Below are 17,150 nucleotides of genomic sequence, written 5' to 3' on the forward strand. Positions count from 1 at the left end.
GGTGAGGGTGTCCGGGCAGTGCAAAGGCCCTGAGGTTTGAACAGCGTGGGTGGGTGTGGCTGGAGCATGAGACGGAATGGGCGCAGGTGGGTCAGGGTTGGGGCTCCGTGCTGTGGGGTGTAGGGAGACGCCTCCACGGTCTCGACATTAAAGGAAGGGCTGGGGGATTTCAAGCGAGGTGTCTGGTCAGCTGCCACGCAGCAGCTGGGTTGAAGGCGCACCCGCAGGGAGCACGGTGCCGTGAGGGGCCAGAGGCGGAGCTGCCTCCTGCTTGAGCCCTGGAGCCCGATCCCCCCCACCCCGGGGGTCCTGGGGAGCCTGCCGGAATCTTCACCTCTGGAGCGTGAGCAAGGGCGCCGGGCCGGCTATCTGGGCTGTGCTCGGCTGACTAATCTCACTGCCGGAGTTTCTAGGCAAACCTCAAGGTCTGTTATCGGGCGGCGGGCGGTCGGGCTGCCGAGGCAGGACGGCCTGTCCTGATGGACAGCCCGGGAGATGGACCGATACGGCCTGGCCGCACGTCCCCGCCCAGCAGCGCGGCCTGCGTGGGTGGGAAAAAAATCATTTCGGCTATTTTGCGTTATCGTGGGGCCCGGCACTGCCACCCGATAGGCCTATTTGTCTTAGATTAACAGATGGGGGAGGGGCGAAGGAGAGGGTGATGGTAGATGGCAAGGGTCAGCCCGGGGTCAGCGCCAGGGGCCAGAGTCGGCCACCTCTTCTGGGTGTCCCAGGGGGACGTGGGCCCCGAGACCCGCCCGCTGGGCCCCGTGCCTGTCCAGACCCCCTTTCCCGGCCGAGCAGACGGAGATTCCAGGCGGTGGCGGAAGGCCCGGGGTGGGCGGGCTGCGTGCCCCCGTGGTCAGCCAGCCCGCCCGCCTTCCCAGCTGTTTACAGACACCTGCAGGGGGCCAGCCGTGCCGCTGCTCCCGGCAACAAGGGGGGGTGGTCCTGCCCTCCTGGAGCTGTGTCGTGGGGGTGACACAGGCCTCCGGGCCAAAACATCCTGGTCTCTGCGGCCCAGGAGCCGGCAGGAGAAGGTCGTTTATTCACTCCACGAACACTTGTATGTCAAACACCTGCTCGGGGCCCGCAGCGTCCAGGTGGCCAGGGCACTGAGGTTCGAGTTAGGGAGACAGAGACAGAATAACCCGGAAGCGACGACGTCACGCGGCCGAGGGGTGAGGCTCTGGAAAACGAGAGGGAGCGATGCCGAACAGGCCTGGCCGAGCCCACGGGCCAGAAGAGGGGGGGAGCCGCTGGGGACGGTGCACCGGGCACAGGGAAGGCCAGAGGGCGCCCCGCTGGGACTGGGGCGGGCGCAGGGGTGAGGAGGGAGGAGGCAAGCTCAGATCAAGGGGGCGGCATCCCATAGGAAATGGGGTTCAGCTGTCACAGGCTGAGGGTCGCCCGTGGGCTCTTGCCAGGACACGCTCCCCAGACCGCTGGTCCCTGGGCCAGAGAAGGGGCCTGAACCCCTGGCTGGCATCCACCGCCACAGCTCAGGCCCGCCCACCCCTCTGAGCGAGGCCCTGTAGACAGGACCCCCAGGACACGGCTGAGGTAGGGGCCGTGGCCTCCGTGGCCGCCTGTCCCGCACGGATGCCACCTCTTGCGCTGCCCGGGGGGCACCAGGCCACACCCGGCACCCCCGAAAGGCCGTGCGCAGAGAGGGGGGCATCCGCAGCCAGAGCTCACTGCCCGTCTCTGTGGGGAAACTGAGGCACGGAGCTGGCAGCGTGGCGTCCCCCACGGCTGGGCTGCTGACCCCTCGCCCCCGGGGCAGCCCCTCCCCGCGGTTAGTGGCTCCCCACCCGGCACCCAGACGGGCCCTGGCCGGATGGCTCGCTGCCGCGGCTGGCTCCGTCGTCCGCCTCACCCCACCCGGGGGCCGGGGCCTGTGACAGCACCGTGAGGGGCTCGGACACTAACCGAGAGAAACGCAGGGGAGCGCGTGGCAGCTGGCGCTGGGCGAGGAGATGCCCCTGACCCGCGGGGATGTGCACAGACGGCGCCCTGGGCCGGGGAGCAAGCTGCAGACTCCCTGGGTAAGCCGGCCTTTACAGCGCAGCCGAGCAAAGGCCCTGTGGCGGGACCGCAGGGGGTGGACTCGGGAGACAAGCTGACGGAAATTTGGCAGCAGGTGCCGTGCTCCCCGTTTTACAGATGTGGAAACATCTGTAATGTAATTTACACAAATGTAAATGTAAATTACACAAATGTTGTGTAAATGTTTTACAGATGTGGAAAGCCCAGAGAGGTTCAGTGACCGTTTCTGGCCACCACCACCGGGCGCTTGAGTGGACTGAGTTCGCGGCCCTGGTTCCCAGGGAAAGGTCCCCTCACCCAGCCCCTCTTGGCCTTGTCACACGTGGTGCCCAGGGGCTTTCCGACGCCTCCCGGCGTGTAGACTGTGCCTGGCGGAGGGTGAGGGGGCGGCACAGCACCCGGCAGGGAGCATGGCCGGGGCCTGAGTCCTCGGCCGTCCCGGCGGCGGGTGGGGGCCCGGGCCTGGCCGCCTGCCCCGTGCCGCCCGCTGACCTCACCGGCCTTCCGGGAGCGGCTATCTGTGGCCAGGGTGGCCTATCTTGGCCGCGGGCGCTAATCGAGCCTGGCTTCCTCCTCCGCCCTCCCACCGGCTTCCTGCCCCGGCCAGACCGCCCCCTGGCCCCAGGCCGTGTCTGAGCGTCCGTCCGCCTTTGCTCTGCCAGCGCCTCCCAAATGTCAGTGGGCTGCAGGTCTGGGTCCGCCTGCCCGCACCTGGGGGGCCCCTTCCAGAAGGTCCCCTCGCTGTCCTCCTCCGGGGCCCAAACCCAGACTCCGCACAGCCTGGCCGCGTGGCCTGGGGCCTCCACGAGGAGGTGGCGGCAGACGCACCTGGGAGACACCCGGGGGCTGACGGGGTTGGCGTGTGACAGCAGGCCGTTCCCGCCAGCAGGGCCCTCTTCCCAGGACCAGCACTGGCACAGCCCCTTGGCCGACAGAGGGACTCCTGCTGTTGCTCACGTTGTCACCGTCGCTGTCACCGACACGGTCACTGTCCCTGACTCCGGTATCGTCAGCCTCGCTGTCCCCGTCCCGTTACCCCGGGCCTGCGGGGCACCGCTCGCACCGGGGCGGACCTGGCCTCCGGCTGGCCCCCTTCTGTGGGCCGGGGCGTCGGGAGACATGACGGGGGCCGGGCAGGGCGCAGCGGTCCCCGGGCACCGTGCGGGTCCTCCCTGTGGCCGTGCGGCCACGGCCGGGGCCTCCCGTCAGGCTGTTCCTTCTCCAGCCGGCTCCCCCGGCCCCACCTGACAGGCAGGGAAACCGAGGCTTGGCGAGGTGCGGCGGCTCTGTCAGACGCCCCCCCCCCCCCGGGATGGGAGCCAGGCCCCCACCTGCAGCACCCCCGCCCGCCCCTGGGGACCCCTCCCCTGCAGCCAGCACTGGCTCTTTATGTTTATTTATTTATTTATTTGTTTATTTATTATTCGTCTATCTCTGTGCGTAACTTTTGATTTCCTCACCGTGTTTTTCCATTACGGCGGCCGTGGATGCGGCCGATAAGATCGGTCCCCGGAGATGGGACAAAGGGCCCGCCATTGGTTCGAGGGCTGGTCATATCCTGCCCGAAAGGGCCGAGCTGGGCCTGAAACACGGCGTGATGCTATCGCTGGGGCTTTTGTGTGTCGTCGTCGTCGCGGGGAGGCCCCCTCCCCCGCCCAGGACCGCCTTTGCCCCTCTGCAGCCGCCTCTGGGTCAGCCCTCCCTCGGCCAGGCCCGGCCCCCGAGGGCAAGGCCGCCTCGGGCAGGTGGGCCGGATGTGTGGGCATCCGTCGGGTGTCGTGGCCTCCCTGGGGCCCCGGGCCCGTCCCTGCCCTCCTGGCGAGAGCTCACAGACATCCGGGTGCCCCTGGCCGCGCCGCACGCCACAGCCGCGAGCTCTGGCCCCGACTCCGCAGTCCCCTTCTAGGAATTTATCCCGCACGGTCACCTCCGTGCGGACAGGCATAGGGTGGTGAGGACTGTCGTCGTGGCCCTGCCGACCCGCAAAATCTCTACCGGCAGAGGGAGAAACGATTCGAAAGCACATTCCCCGAGGATTCCTAACCGTTCTGTCGGCACGCGTCTCCCTGCGCACACCGTGGGGCTGAACGGACCCCGAAGGCCGCGGCAGTAACAGCCGATCGGGGGTAACGTCAGGGTGGCCCCACCGCCACCCGTCCCCTTGCCACTGCCTGAGGTGGTTCTGTGGGACTTGCCCTGCCCCGCCCCAGGGCCCAGGGGCCTTGCTGGGTCTTGGAGGGTGGGCACATGCCACCCCTGTGCCAGGTGTGGAGCTGGGCGCTAGCACCCCCACGGAGCCCAGCTGCGGGCACGGGCCCCCATCTGGGGCCCGGTCGGCCGCCCCGAGGGCTCCGGGGTAGAGGCGAGGTAGGAAGGAGCTGCCCCTGCTGCGTGCGGGGGGCAGTGCCCTCTGTACTCGGAGCCTCCCGCCCCGCTTCCTGGACCCCTGCCCCAGCCCAGCCCCCTTCTTCCCTGCCTCCCCTTCAAGGGGCCTGAAGGACGGAGGCCTGGATGGGGTCAGACCTCTGGGTTTGAACTCCGTCACCCGCCTCGCTGTGTGGCCGGGTCCGCTCTGACCCTTGGTCTCGTCTGTGAGGAGGAGAGTAACCACGCCTGTGCTGCAGGGGGGCGGGGTTGAGGGCGAGCCGATCAGTGCTGCGAAGGCAGGTGTCAGGGGTTCCGCGCACGCAGGGCGGGCCCAGGCCCTCCTCTTGTGAGTGCCTCCTTTGTGGGCGGGGCGGACAGGAGGCTGCCTTTTCTGGAAGGATCTCTGTAAGCCCTGAGGGCTCTCCGGGCCACGGGTGGTGGCAGCGTCTTATTCTCCATGGTGCCGGCTGACCTCTGACCTCCATGCCTGCTGCTGCCACGCCCCCGGGGTGGAGGTAGGCACCTGCCAGGCTGGGGGCAGCACCCAGGCCGCCAGCAGTGGCAGTGGTAGGAGGGCCGTCCCGTCGGCCTTTACCCCTGCGACCACCCAGGCTCTGCCCAGACCCTCACTTGCCCACCCGCCTACCCTTCAGTTCACAGAGGAGAGGCCGGGCCCGGACCCCTGGCCGCTCCCCAGCCTAGGCAGGGAACGGGGTGCGTGGCCAGGCCAGAGGCCAGGAGGTGGTGAGCTGGAGGCTGGACGGGAAGGAAGGGCCCCCGGTGGCGTCGGCCCCTGGAAAAACAGGGGGCAGGGGCCAGGACACCGATAGGAGCCAGATAAGCTGTTTGCACAGGAGGTATTTTCTTTACCTTATCACACATCCTGCTTCCAGCCCGCTGCCAGGATGAGGCGGGGCAGGGGAGAGCCAGGGACCCCCACCCCAGCGCTCAGGCCTCAGGGTCTCCCAAGGCCAGAGTACCCGGGTCCGGGAGCTGGTGGGACTGGCTCTCCCCACTCCATAACCGGGAAGACTGAGGCCCAGAGACCCAGGCCAGTTGGCTTTTCAAGAAGGCTGGAGGCACCACGAGTTCTCCCACTTCGAGGCTCCTGGAAACCCCCTCGAGATCCCACGGGGCTGAGGGGAGACCTCGTCCATCGGAGGTCGTCTTGGCGGGGTGCGTCGGGCCCAGTGCGCACACTGCTAAGGGGTCTCAGGCCCCACCACCCGCCCTGTCTCCTCCTGCCAGACGAGCTGCTCTTGGCCGTGCCCGAGGGGGAAGTGTCTGACGGCACAACCAGGTCCCCAAGAAGCCCCGGGTTGGGGGTTCAGGTGGGGTGATCAGAGCTCAGGGCAGCCCCCACTGTGACCGCCCCCCCCGGACCTGGCTCTGAGCTGCCCGCGGGGCCCCTACCACCCACGCGGGGACTGGTCCGGATGGCCGCGGACGCTCTGCCCCTCCCAGCCCCCCAGACCCCTCTCCCTGAGCCTGCCGCCCGCCCCCCCCAGTGGTGAAGGGCCCCTGCAGGCCCCACCCTGGGCTGCTGGCCATCCCAGGAGGCCCCAGCTCCGCCATTAGCTGGGGCCAGGGTTCAGCCCGATAAAGATGGGCTGTTGTTCTGTGTCAAAAAATCAATAATTTCCAGCGATGTTTCGGCGATAGGGAGGGAGGTTCACAGGCACCAGCTGGTGGGTGGGGCGGGGGCAGAGCGGGGCTCCAGCATCTGAGGGCTGCCGTCCGTGCCACTGCCCCCCTGCTGGCTGGCGGTGCAGACCCACGGTGGTCCCTGCTTCCAGCCACCGTCTTCCAGACACGGGTGTCCACTGGGTCGCAGGCACTCTCAGGGCCTCCAGGACACAACCGTCAGCACCCCTAGCACTAGAGGTGACGGGAGTCCAGGGTGTGACAAGGCCAAGAGGCAGGGAGGGGCCGGTAGCCGATGGCATCGCCCCCACTGCCTGCATGGGGGACAGGCACACGGAGGTCCCCGGCCAGGCGTCCGGGGTCATGCCCCGTGGTGGGCACCGTGGCCGGCACCCACTGGCCCGCGGCAGAGCTGGCTGTGGTGTGGGCCCGCCAGCCCCCTCTGTGTGGCTCCCAGGGACGCCGCCTGCCCGCCAGCTCCCCCAGGGCTCGGGCCAGCCCCACGTGACCCAGCCGCCGAGCAGTGCTTGGCGGCAGGAGGAGGGTTGGGACAAATGGCGCCACGCCCAGTGGCATAGGCCCACGTCCAGTGGCAAACGCACCTCGGGCAGGTGTGGGCTGGGCAGGCCGCCGTCGCCTCCTGGCAGGTAGGCCCCATGCCAAGGGGAGAGAGAGGCCTCAGGGTCCGAGCTCCGGAACCCACCCCCTCCAGCCTGGCCCCCTGTGACCACCTTAGGAAGGGAGGTTCTGGGCTTGAGACCCTTTGAAAACCTCGGGCTGGGGAGAGAAGGAAGGGCCTCTGCAGGCTGGACACCTGCATCCAGGCCCAGAAGCCGGTGGGGCCACCGTGGGCAGAGAAGCTGGAGACCCTCTCGAGCGGTGGTGGGTCTGGGGTGGGGGCAGCCGGGAGTGGCCCCCGTGTGCAGTGGGTCAGGGAGGTCCCTGGGAACGGGTGCAGGGGTGGGGCGTCGTCCTGAGGAGAGGCGGTCACCCTCTCAGGGGTCATAGCCCTGCGGGAGCCAGAGCCCAGCTGTCCGGCTGTGCCATGGTGCCCCCGTGAGGCCAGAAATCCCAGCTCGTAGATGAAATCTGAAGGATGACAGCTGTTGGTCCCCGTTTTTATACACGTCCTCAGTTCACAGGCCCTGGGCCTCCTGGCTGCCTCTCCCCAGACCCTGGCCCTCCCACAGCGGTCTGCACCTTCCGGGGACGCTCTGTGGGGTCACCGGGGCCGGAGGCAGGGTGGAAACCCTCACCCGGGATCCCCAGGAGCCACTAATCCGTCGAGGCCTCAAGTGATCGCGTGTGTGTCTGTGGCCCCCTCGCCCTGTCGTGCCTGGCAGACAGCAGCACACGTCAGATGATTCCTTCCACCGTGGCCGTACTAAATGCCGTGGGGCCACTGCCTGGACACAGGGATCGTCTTCTGCCCCGCTCAGCCTCGCTGCTCCCACCTGTGAAATGGGGCCACGGCCGTGCTTCCAGATCTGCCGGGGCATCCCAGCATCCCGCGTCAGGGGTGTCCCGGCCACCTGACGTTCCAGATCCACTGTGAGTGAGGACACGCGGCCTAGGTTGAGGTCCGAGGGACCTGGGCTCTGTGACCTCGGACAGTCCCTCAGCTTTTCCAAGTCTTGCTTTTGTCAACTGGCAAGGGGAGATGGACCCCGCCGTTGTTCCCCAACACCGTGTCCCCATAATTCACAGATGGGATCCTGGGGCCTGAGATGGGGTGGGGTCTGGCCAAAGGTGCCATGGCCACTGGTGACGGGGAGGGCTGGAATCAGGCTCTCCCCTTTTTTCCCCGACGTGGCATTCAGGTATGGCTTGGTCCAGGGCACATGCTGGCTGGCTGGCCCCACGGCTCTGGGTCTCCTGGCCCTGGGGCCCCAGTCTCTGTGGGCGTGCGTACGCTTCCCGGGGCCTGCGGGGTGGTATGGCGTGAAGGACAGCAGCCTGGGGGGCGTCTTAGCACTGTCCCAGGGGACAGTGGGCACCTCCGGCTGGTGTCCGGGTTTGGGGAGAGGCAGCATCGGGACAGGCCTCCCGTGGAGCCCCTGGCCGCCCACCGTGTACTTTGACCTCCCCGACCCGCTGGAACACAGCCCCGTGCCTTCCTCGCCTCCGGCTCAGCCTGTCCCGAGTCCCCCTCCTCTGGCCTTGTGGCCCCATGTGTACACAAGAAGCAAAAATGGGCCGACAGGGTGGGTCCCAGCAGGTACAGATGTTCCCAGAAGCCGATGGGGACCTGGTCTCCTCCAGCCGGAGCACAGGAGGATTGCACACGAGCAGGGCCGTCCAGGAGGGGGCCCTCCACGCGGCCCCTGCTTGGTGTTCCCGGGTCACCAGGCTCTGCCCTCCCAACAGGCAGGTACAGGCCCCAGATCTCCCAACGCGCCGGGGGCCGAGGGTGTCCCGGCGAGCCACTGGCGGTGGCTGCCGCTGGGTCCCACTGTCCCACGCGGGCTCGGAGGCAGGGACTGGGGGCCCTGTGGTGCTGCTGGAGGTTCCGTCACCGCTGAGAGCGGGTGCTGGCAGCATGTGTCTTAGGAGTGGCGACCCCCGGAGGGGCAGAGCCCGGCCGGCGTCATGTGGGACTCTGGCGGCCTGGCTGGATGCACCTCGCCTTGTGCTGACCTGTGAGGCGGGGATTCTTCCCCCCACCCCCATTTCGCGTAAGGAATAGCCGAGGGCTGAGAGGGAAGTGACCCGTCCAGCTGGGAGGGGGCCGTGGTGGGATACAAACCAGGCTCTCGAGCCCCCGGGGCTCAGCCGGGTTAATAGGGGTCAGTCTCCTGCCCCCCCCCCCCACCAAGGCAGCTCTGTTCCAGAAGGGCAGGTCCATGGTCAGCTGCTAAAGCTGCAGAGGGGACAGAGCCTGGAGGGCGGTGGCCGTGTGGGGACAGAGCCTGGACGGTGGCAGTGGCCACGTGGGGACACAGCCTGGATGGCGGTGGCCACGTGGGGCAGAGCCTGGAAGGCGGTGGTGGCCGTGTGGGGACAGGGCCTGGAGGGCAGTGGCCGCATGGGGACAGAGCCTGGACGGCAGTAGCCACGTGGGGACAGCCTGGATGGCAGTGGCCATGTTGGGACAGAGCCTGGATGGTGGTGGCCATGTGGGGACAGGGCCTGGAGGGCGGTGGTGGCCGTGTGGGGACAGCCTGGACGGCGGCGGTGGCCGTGTGGGGACAGTCTGGATGGTGGCCGCGTGGGGCAGAGCCTGGAAGGCGGTGGTGGCCGTGTGGGGACAGGGCCTGGAAGGCGGTGGTGGCCGTGTGGGGACAGGGCCTGGAGGGCGGTGGCTGCATGGGGACAGAGCCTGGACAGCAGTAGCCACGTGGGGACAGCCTGGATGGCAGTGGCCATGTTGGGACAGAGCCTGGATGGTGGTGGCCGTGTAGGGACAGCCTGGACGGTGGCGGTGGCCGTATGGGGACAGTCTGGATGGTGGTGGCCGCGTGGGGCAGAGCCTGGAGGGCGGTGGTGGCCGTGTGGAGACAGAGCCTGGAGGGCGGCAGTAGCCACGTGGGGACAGTCTGGATGGCAGTGGCCATGTTGGGACAGGGCCTGGATGGCGGTGGTGGCCGTGTGGGGACAGAGCCTGGAGGGCAGTGGCCGTGTGGGGACAGAGCCTGGATGGCGACGGTGGCCTTGTGGGGACAGAGCCCGGACGGTGGCAGTGGCCATGTTGGGACAGAGCCTGGATGGCGGTGGCCGTGTGGGGACAGTCTGGATGGTGGTGGCCGCGTGGGGCAGAGCCTGGATGGCGGTGGTGGCCGTGTGGGGACAGAGCCTGGAGGGCAGTGGCCGCGTGGGGACAGAGCCTGGATGGCGACGGTGGCCTTGTGGGGACAGAGCCCGGACGGTGGCAGTGGCCATGTTGGGACAGAGCCTGGATGGCGGTGGCCGTGTGGGGACAGTCTGGATGGTGGCCGCGTGGGGCAGAGCCTGGAAGGCGGTGGTGGCCGTGTGGGGACAGGGCCTGGAAGGCGGTGGTGGCCGTGTGGGGACAGGGCCTGGAGGGCGGTGGCCGCATGGGGACAGAGCCTGGACAGCAGTAGCCACGTGGGGACAGCCTGGATGGCAGTGGCCATGTTGGGACAGAGCCTGGATGGTGGTGGCCGTGTAGGGACAGCCTGGACGGTGGCGGTGGCCGTATGGGGACAGTCTGGATGGTGGTGGCCGCGTGGGGCAGAGCCTGGAGGGCGGTGGTGGCCGTGTGGAGACAGAGCCTGGAGGGCGGCAGTAGCCACGTGGGGACAGTCTGGATGGCAGTGGCCATGTTGGGACAGGGCCTGGATGGCGGTGGTGGCCGTGTGGGGACAGAGCCTGGAGGGCAGTGGCCGCGTGGGGACAGAGCCTGGATGGCGACGGTGGCCTTGTGGGGACAGAGCCCGGACGGTGGCAGTGGCCATGTTGGGACAGAGCCTGGATGGCGGTGGCCGTGTGGGGACAGTCTGGATGGTGGTGGCCGCGTGGGGCAGAGCCTGGAAGGCGGTGGTGGCCGCGTGGGGACAGAGCCTGGAGGGCGACAGTGGCCGCGTGGGGACAGCCTAGACGGCGGTGGCCCCGTGAGGCAGGAGGGGAGCCACCCGACCTCTCTGTCTTTCTAGCGCCTCACCGGCCTCCGAGCTCAGGGCCTTCCCAGTCAGGAGGGTTCAGTTGGGGGCAGAGAAGGGACTGGCCTTCACAGCCAGTGACCTTGGCCCAGGCCGCTAGCCCGATGCTCCAGGCCCTGGGCGTCCAGGGAGCACGTCTGTGCGAGCGTGCGAGCAGGAGGCCTGCCTGGCTCCTCACTGGGGGACAGCCCGTGCCAGCCAGGCCCAGGCCCGGGGGGACAGAGGCCGGCTCGCCTCACCCCGCACCGCCCCACTCGCCCCCGTCGGCCCCGGCCTGCCGTGTGACCTTGAGAGAGTCCCTCGCCCTCTCTGGGCCTGGTTTCCATGTCGGTATGGGACGTGTTGGAAGTACACACGGCCTCCCAGCCTGCCCCGCTCTGGGCCCACGCCCGTGGAGACTTCTAGAACCCCACAGGGTGGGGCCAGCCGGCCCCTGGAGCTTTCTTCTGCTCCCTCTCCCTCTTTTTCTCTCCCTTTTTTTTGACTGTTATCAAAGGCAAACAGCGTGATCCCTGAGATAGGGCCGCTCCCGATGAAGCTGGGGCCAGCTGGCCCGTGGGAGCCACAGGGCGGGGCCCGGCGGCGGGCGGGTTAGATCGGTGAGCGCTGGCGGTGACCCCGGGCCCTCGTGCGGCCCCAGAGCCCACCGTGCAGGGCGGGGCCCGCGGGGCCGCTGGACTTTGCGCTCTGGAAGCCACCGGCCGGCAGCACGAGCACAGTTTGGCTCCTGGAAGGAACAGCCAGCCGGTGGGGTGCAGGGGCAGCCCCCAAGCTCGGATACTCCCACGAACCGCAGGGCTGCCCCGAGTCAGAGCCACGAGCCAGCCTCTGGGGGGGGGGCGGGGGGACGGGGGGCTGAGACCTGTAGGCCCTGAAGCCGCACGGTCTGGGCGGGAGCCCTGGCTCTCCCGTCGGAAAGGACGTCGGGTCCGGGCAGGGTGGCTGTGCCCCCGTGGGACCCCGCGCCCTCTGGGCTGCTTCCGCAGGACGGAGAGACCGGGGCCTCCTCGTGCACCGTGCACGCTGTTGAGGCTGACCGCGAGGGCCTGGGGCGTGAGGCAGGGCTGGGGCCCAGACCTCAGTTCTGTCACCCGGCCACCCCCTCCGCCAGGCCCCCAGAAGCGGATCCCGAGCCGGCCCCCTTGGTCCCCTGGGGATGCCGTCAGAGGGCTTTGAGACCTAAGCAGACACTTAAATTATATAAGTATGCAGAGGCTGAATCCTCTCCTCTGGTTCCTCACAGACGCTTGGGGGGCGAAATTGAATCCCCGTGCGGCGTGTTTGTTCTGGAAATAACGTGTGTGGGTTGTTTGCCAGGATGAATTAGTCTTTGTCCTGATGCTGTGTCTGTAGTGACAGCCTGACCCCCACGGGGGGAGACCGTTACAGAAGGGGAAACTGAGGACACAGCGGGAAGAGTCGACCACAGGACAGGACAGGACAGGGAGGGGCTGGCCCGCCACGAGCTCCCGCCGTCTGCATCCCGCCAGAGCAGGGTGTCAAGGCCCTGGCCGTGAGCACGGCTGGGGCTCCGGGTCACATCTCCCCTCCCTGTCCCGTGCCTTGAGCCAGTAGCTTAACCCCTCTGAGCCTCGATTACCCCTCTGTACAAGGGGGGAGGAACTCCAGTGTGGCGGGAAGGACTGCCTGCCAACTGTCCCAAGCCCTTGGCTAAGGCCCGCCGAGCGGGGGCCGGGAACCGTGTTGGGATCACCCTTGTCTCTAGCCGAGGGGATGGAAGCCAAGGCACAGAGAGCCGGAAGGTCATGGCCAGGACCTAGCTGGAGCTGGTGTCTCTGTCCCGCTTAGCCCCGCTGCTCCGGAGCCCGGGAGAAACAGGGATCACAGGAGGCTGCCGGGAAGGAGGACACCTCCACCTGGAAGCCTGCTCCAGCTGGCCCACCCTCACGCGTCTCCCGAGAGACCCAGAGGGCAGAGGCTGTGCCTGCCCCGGGCGTGACTGAGTGCTGAGCCAGGATTCCAGAGACCAGGGTTCTGTGCCCCCTGCAGCCAGAGCCTGCGGTGCGGCTTGGGTGCTCATGGCCCCAGGTCCCTGTGGGTGTGGTTGGGAGCCGCCTCCGTGGCTGCCACGGGTCCTCCCGCTGTCGTAGAGGCTGTTTAAAAATAACCGTGTTTTCCTGCCTGTCCATCTTCCTGCCAGCTCCTCCCCCCCCCCGCCCCCGCCCCCGGCTCAGTGCCTCCCACCCCTGAGGCCCCTTGCCCTCACTCATTTATACTTTTATTCACTCTGGGCCAGGAATAGGTACCCCTCCCCCTGACGTTTTTGTTTTTTTTTTTTAATTTTTTTAAACGTTTTTTTTTTTTTTTTTTTTTAACGTTTATTTATTTTTGAGACAGAGAGAGACAGAGCAGGAACGGGGGAGGGTCAGAGAGAGGGAGACACAGAATCTGAAACAGGCTCCAGGCTCTGAGCTGTCAGCACAGAGCCCGACGCAGGGCTCGAACTCACAGACTGCGAGATCATGACCCGAGCCGAAGTCGGCCACACAACCGACTGAGCCACCCAGGCGCCCCTCCCCCTGATGTTTTCTGATGCAGGTTTACTTCTGCTCAGAGAGGGTCTCTGGCGGATGCTAACTGGGCTCTGATACCGCTTGGCCCTCTGTCAGCTACGCAAGGGGTTGGACAGGAACCGTTTGCTGGAAATAAGTTATCTGAGCACATGGATGTTGAACGTCACCAGGGCCACCGTGTACAGTTGCACAGGTTGTGCACTTCCTCATCACCCTGCAAATGCTCGGCCCCTCAGAACCAGCCTCCCCGAACCAGGGAGGTGGGTTTTTATGGTGACCGTTGCCCTATCCCCAGCCCAGGTTTCCCCATTCCCTGGCCGCCTCACCTCTCCCAGGCCTTGACCAGCCCCCAGCAAGCCCTGAGTGGTGGGTTCTGCCCTCAGGCATGCAGAATGGCACCCTTTATCGGGAGCCAGCCCACCCTCTGGCGGTGCATGATACCCAAAGATGGACCGGCTGCCGTGGGAAACGCCAGCCACGCTGTTATCTGGGAGGCTCGGCCTGCCGGCCCTGAGGCTCCGATTAGGGAGCATGGCTGTTGGCCTGTGGGTGCCCGGTGGGCGGGGTGCGGAGGCACCCTGGCTCTGCTCCTTTCCTCCATCGCCGCCAGGGCTCGGGGCCCCGAGGGAGAAACCTCGGGACTGTGCAGGTGTGACCAGCCAGGGACAGCCCGGGAAGCCAGGTCGCCCCCACGCTTCCTCTGCCCTCGGGGACCCCCAGGCCGGCCACCCACGTGCTGGTTCCCGAGTTCTTCCTCCCACGGGAAGGGGGGCTGTCAGCCTCGGGTGGAAGGCGTCGTCGGGGGGAGGGGGGAGCTCGGTGCCCCACAAGGCCAGGATGTTTCAGATGTTCTAGACACTGACAGGGGCATCCCTGTCTTGTCTGTGGTCCCGGCAGAAGGGAGGTCCAGAGAGGCATGGAGGTTCAGAGCCCACGCGCAGGCCGACCAGCGGTTTCTGGCCGTCTGGATACGGGCAGGCCGCGTCGGGATTCTGGACGATTCCCCCTTGACCCGCTGCCACGAGTAGGGGAGCAGGGGTGCGGGGCACAGGCTCATGCCTCGTGGGCTCTGACCCATCGGACAGCTTGACGGAAGAGTGGATGGAAAAGTGAGTGCCCGGCGAGCTCACCTTTAGGCGGCCTTGTACTCCCCATCCCTCCCTCACACATGCCGTCCCCTGAGGGCTGGCCAGCAGGGGGGACCGGAGATCCAGTATGCCCAGGATACAGGGGCATCCTCCTGCCAGCCATGTGGCCTCTTGGGGCCCCAGCATCCTTGTCCGTGTGGGGGATGTTAGGAGACAACCGACTTCGTAGGAGCGTTTGAGCAGGGGTGGGTGACTTTGTGCTGGCCAGACACAACCCTGCCCCTGAGGACGGGCCCCGCGGGGCCAGGGAGGGGGTGGGCTGTGGGCAGAGCCCTGGGCTGGGACCCAGGTGTCCTGGGCGGGTCTGCAAGGGACACGGCCCCTCGTGGGCGAGCTGCAAAGTGACAGTGCCAGCCTCTGTCCCCCTCTCTGGGGGGCTGGTAAAGGGGTGCCGGCCTCCTCGGCCTCATCCTGGTCCCCTGCCATGTTATCTGCCCCGGGGAAGACAAGAACCCACTTAGAACGTTTTAGCCGGGCCTCCTGGCGTATTTACACGTTATCTCTGCCATTAGGCTGGCAGTTATCTGATAATCGGGCCCATTAAGGCCACAGCCTGCCTGATCGGGGCTCCAGGAAGTGGGGCCGCGGCCGCAGCGCTCGCTTGGGGACCAGGCCAGGCCACGTGAAGCCTCTGTGGGCCCAGGCAGCCCGGACGGCATCCGAGGCACAAGGCAGCCCGGCCTTCCCGGGCAGAGTGTGTGGGATCTGGGAAGGGACGGCACTCCGAGGGCACGCCCACCCCCGGCCCCTTGTCCTGGGAGGACACCGAGGCCCTGGGCGGGCAGGTAATGTGCCAGGCGTGGGTCTCCCAGGGCGGCCCTGACAATTGTGTACAACCTTGGGGCCTTAAAACATCAGACATCTGCTCTCTCCCAGCACTGGGGCCAGAAGCCCCCAGCCAAGGTGTGCCTGGGCCACGCTCCCTCCGGAGGCTCCAGGGGAGGGTCCTTCCTGCCCCTCACAGTTCCCGGGGCCCCAGTGCAGCTTCCTCCCGACCCATCACTCTGGTCCCTGCCTGTCCTCATGGGGCCCTCTTCCCTGTCTCTTGTGTGTCATTTATAAGGACATTTGTCATTGGATTTAGGGTCCCATCAGATAATCCAGGATGGTCTCATCTTGAGCTCCTGACTTGATCACATCTGCACAGACCCTTTTTCCAAATAAGGGCACGTGCACAGGTTCCTGGTGGATGTATCTTCTGGGGGCCGACATTCAGCCGCTACGGAAAGTCATGTGGCCCGTGCAGCGAGGCCGGGCCAAATCGCAGTCCTGCCCGAGTGAGAATGACGGTCTCAGGGGCTCACAACAGAGGCCCATCTGTCTGTATAAATGTAACAGAATCCGGCGGGGGGCCGTGCACCAAGTGCCGCGGGAGCCACCGCCGGGGCCACGGGAGCTCGGAGCGTTTGCACCCCCAGCCCTGTGGCATGGGCGGCATCAGCCCCCGAGCGTCCACACCCTCAGCTCAGGGAGACCATGCAGAGAGGTAGCAAGACTCAGCGCCCAGACCTTTCCAGAAAGCAGGTGGCCCCTTGATGAATGAGTAGAAGTTGGCAGAGGAAGAAACCGGTGTTTGAAGTTGGGGCGCGGGGGCAGCAGCATTTGAGGGTCCCCGCCAGTCCCTGTCCCTGCTGATCTGCCAGGAGTGAGCGGAGCCAACATCAGGGCCACTCAGGTGCAGATTCTGGCTTTGCTGAGCCTTTGGGGGGAGAGCTCGGTGCTTTGACTTGGTTTCCCCGCTGTGGACCCTGTGCTAAGGGTGTCGGTAGACTCACGCGGCCAAGCCTCGCGCAGCCCCAGGAAGAAGGAAGTATTGGGGTCCCCGTCTCAGAGGTGTGGAAATCGAGGCCCCGCATTTCCACAGCTGCCCGCACAGGCTTGCTCTGTGGATCTGGGGGGGCTCAATCCAATGGGGGCGGGGCTGGGAGGACCGTACGGAGGGATGGGGGCAAGCCTCGTGGACGTCACGTCCTCTGCTCTGAACCGTCTCCGGCGGAAGCAGCAGGGATCGCGTCCCTGGCCCGGGAAAAATGGCCGGCAGTGCCCTGGGCTGCGTGAGACACGTGTCCTAACGGAGCAGCCCTGGTCCCCTGCTCCGGTGCGGCTCAGGAACCCCGTCCTGCCCCTAGCTGTCTCCCAGGCAAGGGCCTGCTGCAGAGGCTGGCCGGCCCCCCGGGGGGCTCAGGCCCCCGGCCCCAGGGCCGCCTCCCTCCTCTGCCCTGCAGCCCCTCCTCCCTCCCCCCCACCCACCGCCCCGCCGCCATAGCCGCTCCTCGTGGGGACTGGGGGGCTGCAGAGCGGGACTGCACCTGGCTGGGTGGCGGGGCCGGGTGGTCCCCTCCACTGGGCCCGCCTCACAGCCCCCGTGTTTCTCCCCACAGACGAGCTGGAGCCGGTGCTACAGGACGGGCAGAGGTGCGTGCGGGCTCGACGCAGCCTGGCCGAGGGGCTGTCCTGGGGCCCCTTCCGCGGGAACATCCAGAGCAAAGCCTCGTCCCCTGGGCAGGTGCAACCGGTAAGGAGCCCCGGCCCCAGCAGCCCAGCCACCAGCTGCAGGGCAGAGTCCGGCCCGGGGCACAGACCCCTTCTGCCCCGGGAGCGGAGTCCAGGCTACATTCCAGCCCGGGAACACCTGCCACTCTGTGTGCGGTGCGTCGGAGATGAGGACCTGAGACACTGGGACCAGGAAGGCGGGAAGGAGCGCAGGGGAGGCTTCCTGGAGGAGGGGTTCTTCGCGTGGGCCCTTGATGGATGAGTAGAGGTTGGCAAAACAGAGGGAGAAGCTGGTG

General features: G+C 67.1%; 1 protein-coding gene across 2 annotated transcripts in view; it reads left to right on the top strand.

Annotated features, from left to right (window-relative positions):
* Nucleotides 1–17,150, top strand: part of ZFPM1 (zinc finger protein, FOG family member 1) — a 66,522-nt gene that overhangs the window by 35,099 nt on the left and 14,273 nt on the right. For both annotated transcript variants that reach the window (XM_042969148.1, XM_042969149.1), the window contains exon 4: nt 16,743–16,876. In XM_042969148.1, the coding sequence (XP_042825082.1) occupies nt 16,743–16,876 (134 nt within the window). The remainder of the gene's footprint in view (nt 1–16,742; nt 16,877–17,150) is intronic.

This window comes from Panthera tigris, chromosome E2 (assembly GCF_018350195.1).
Source record: "Panthera tigris isolate Pti1 chromosome E2, P.tigris_Pti1_mat1.1, whole genome shotgun sequence".
Lineage (NCBI taxonomy): Eukaryota > Metazoa > Chordata > Mammalia > Carnivora > Felidae > Panthera > Panthera tigris.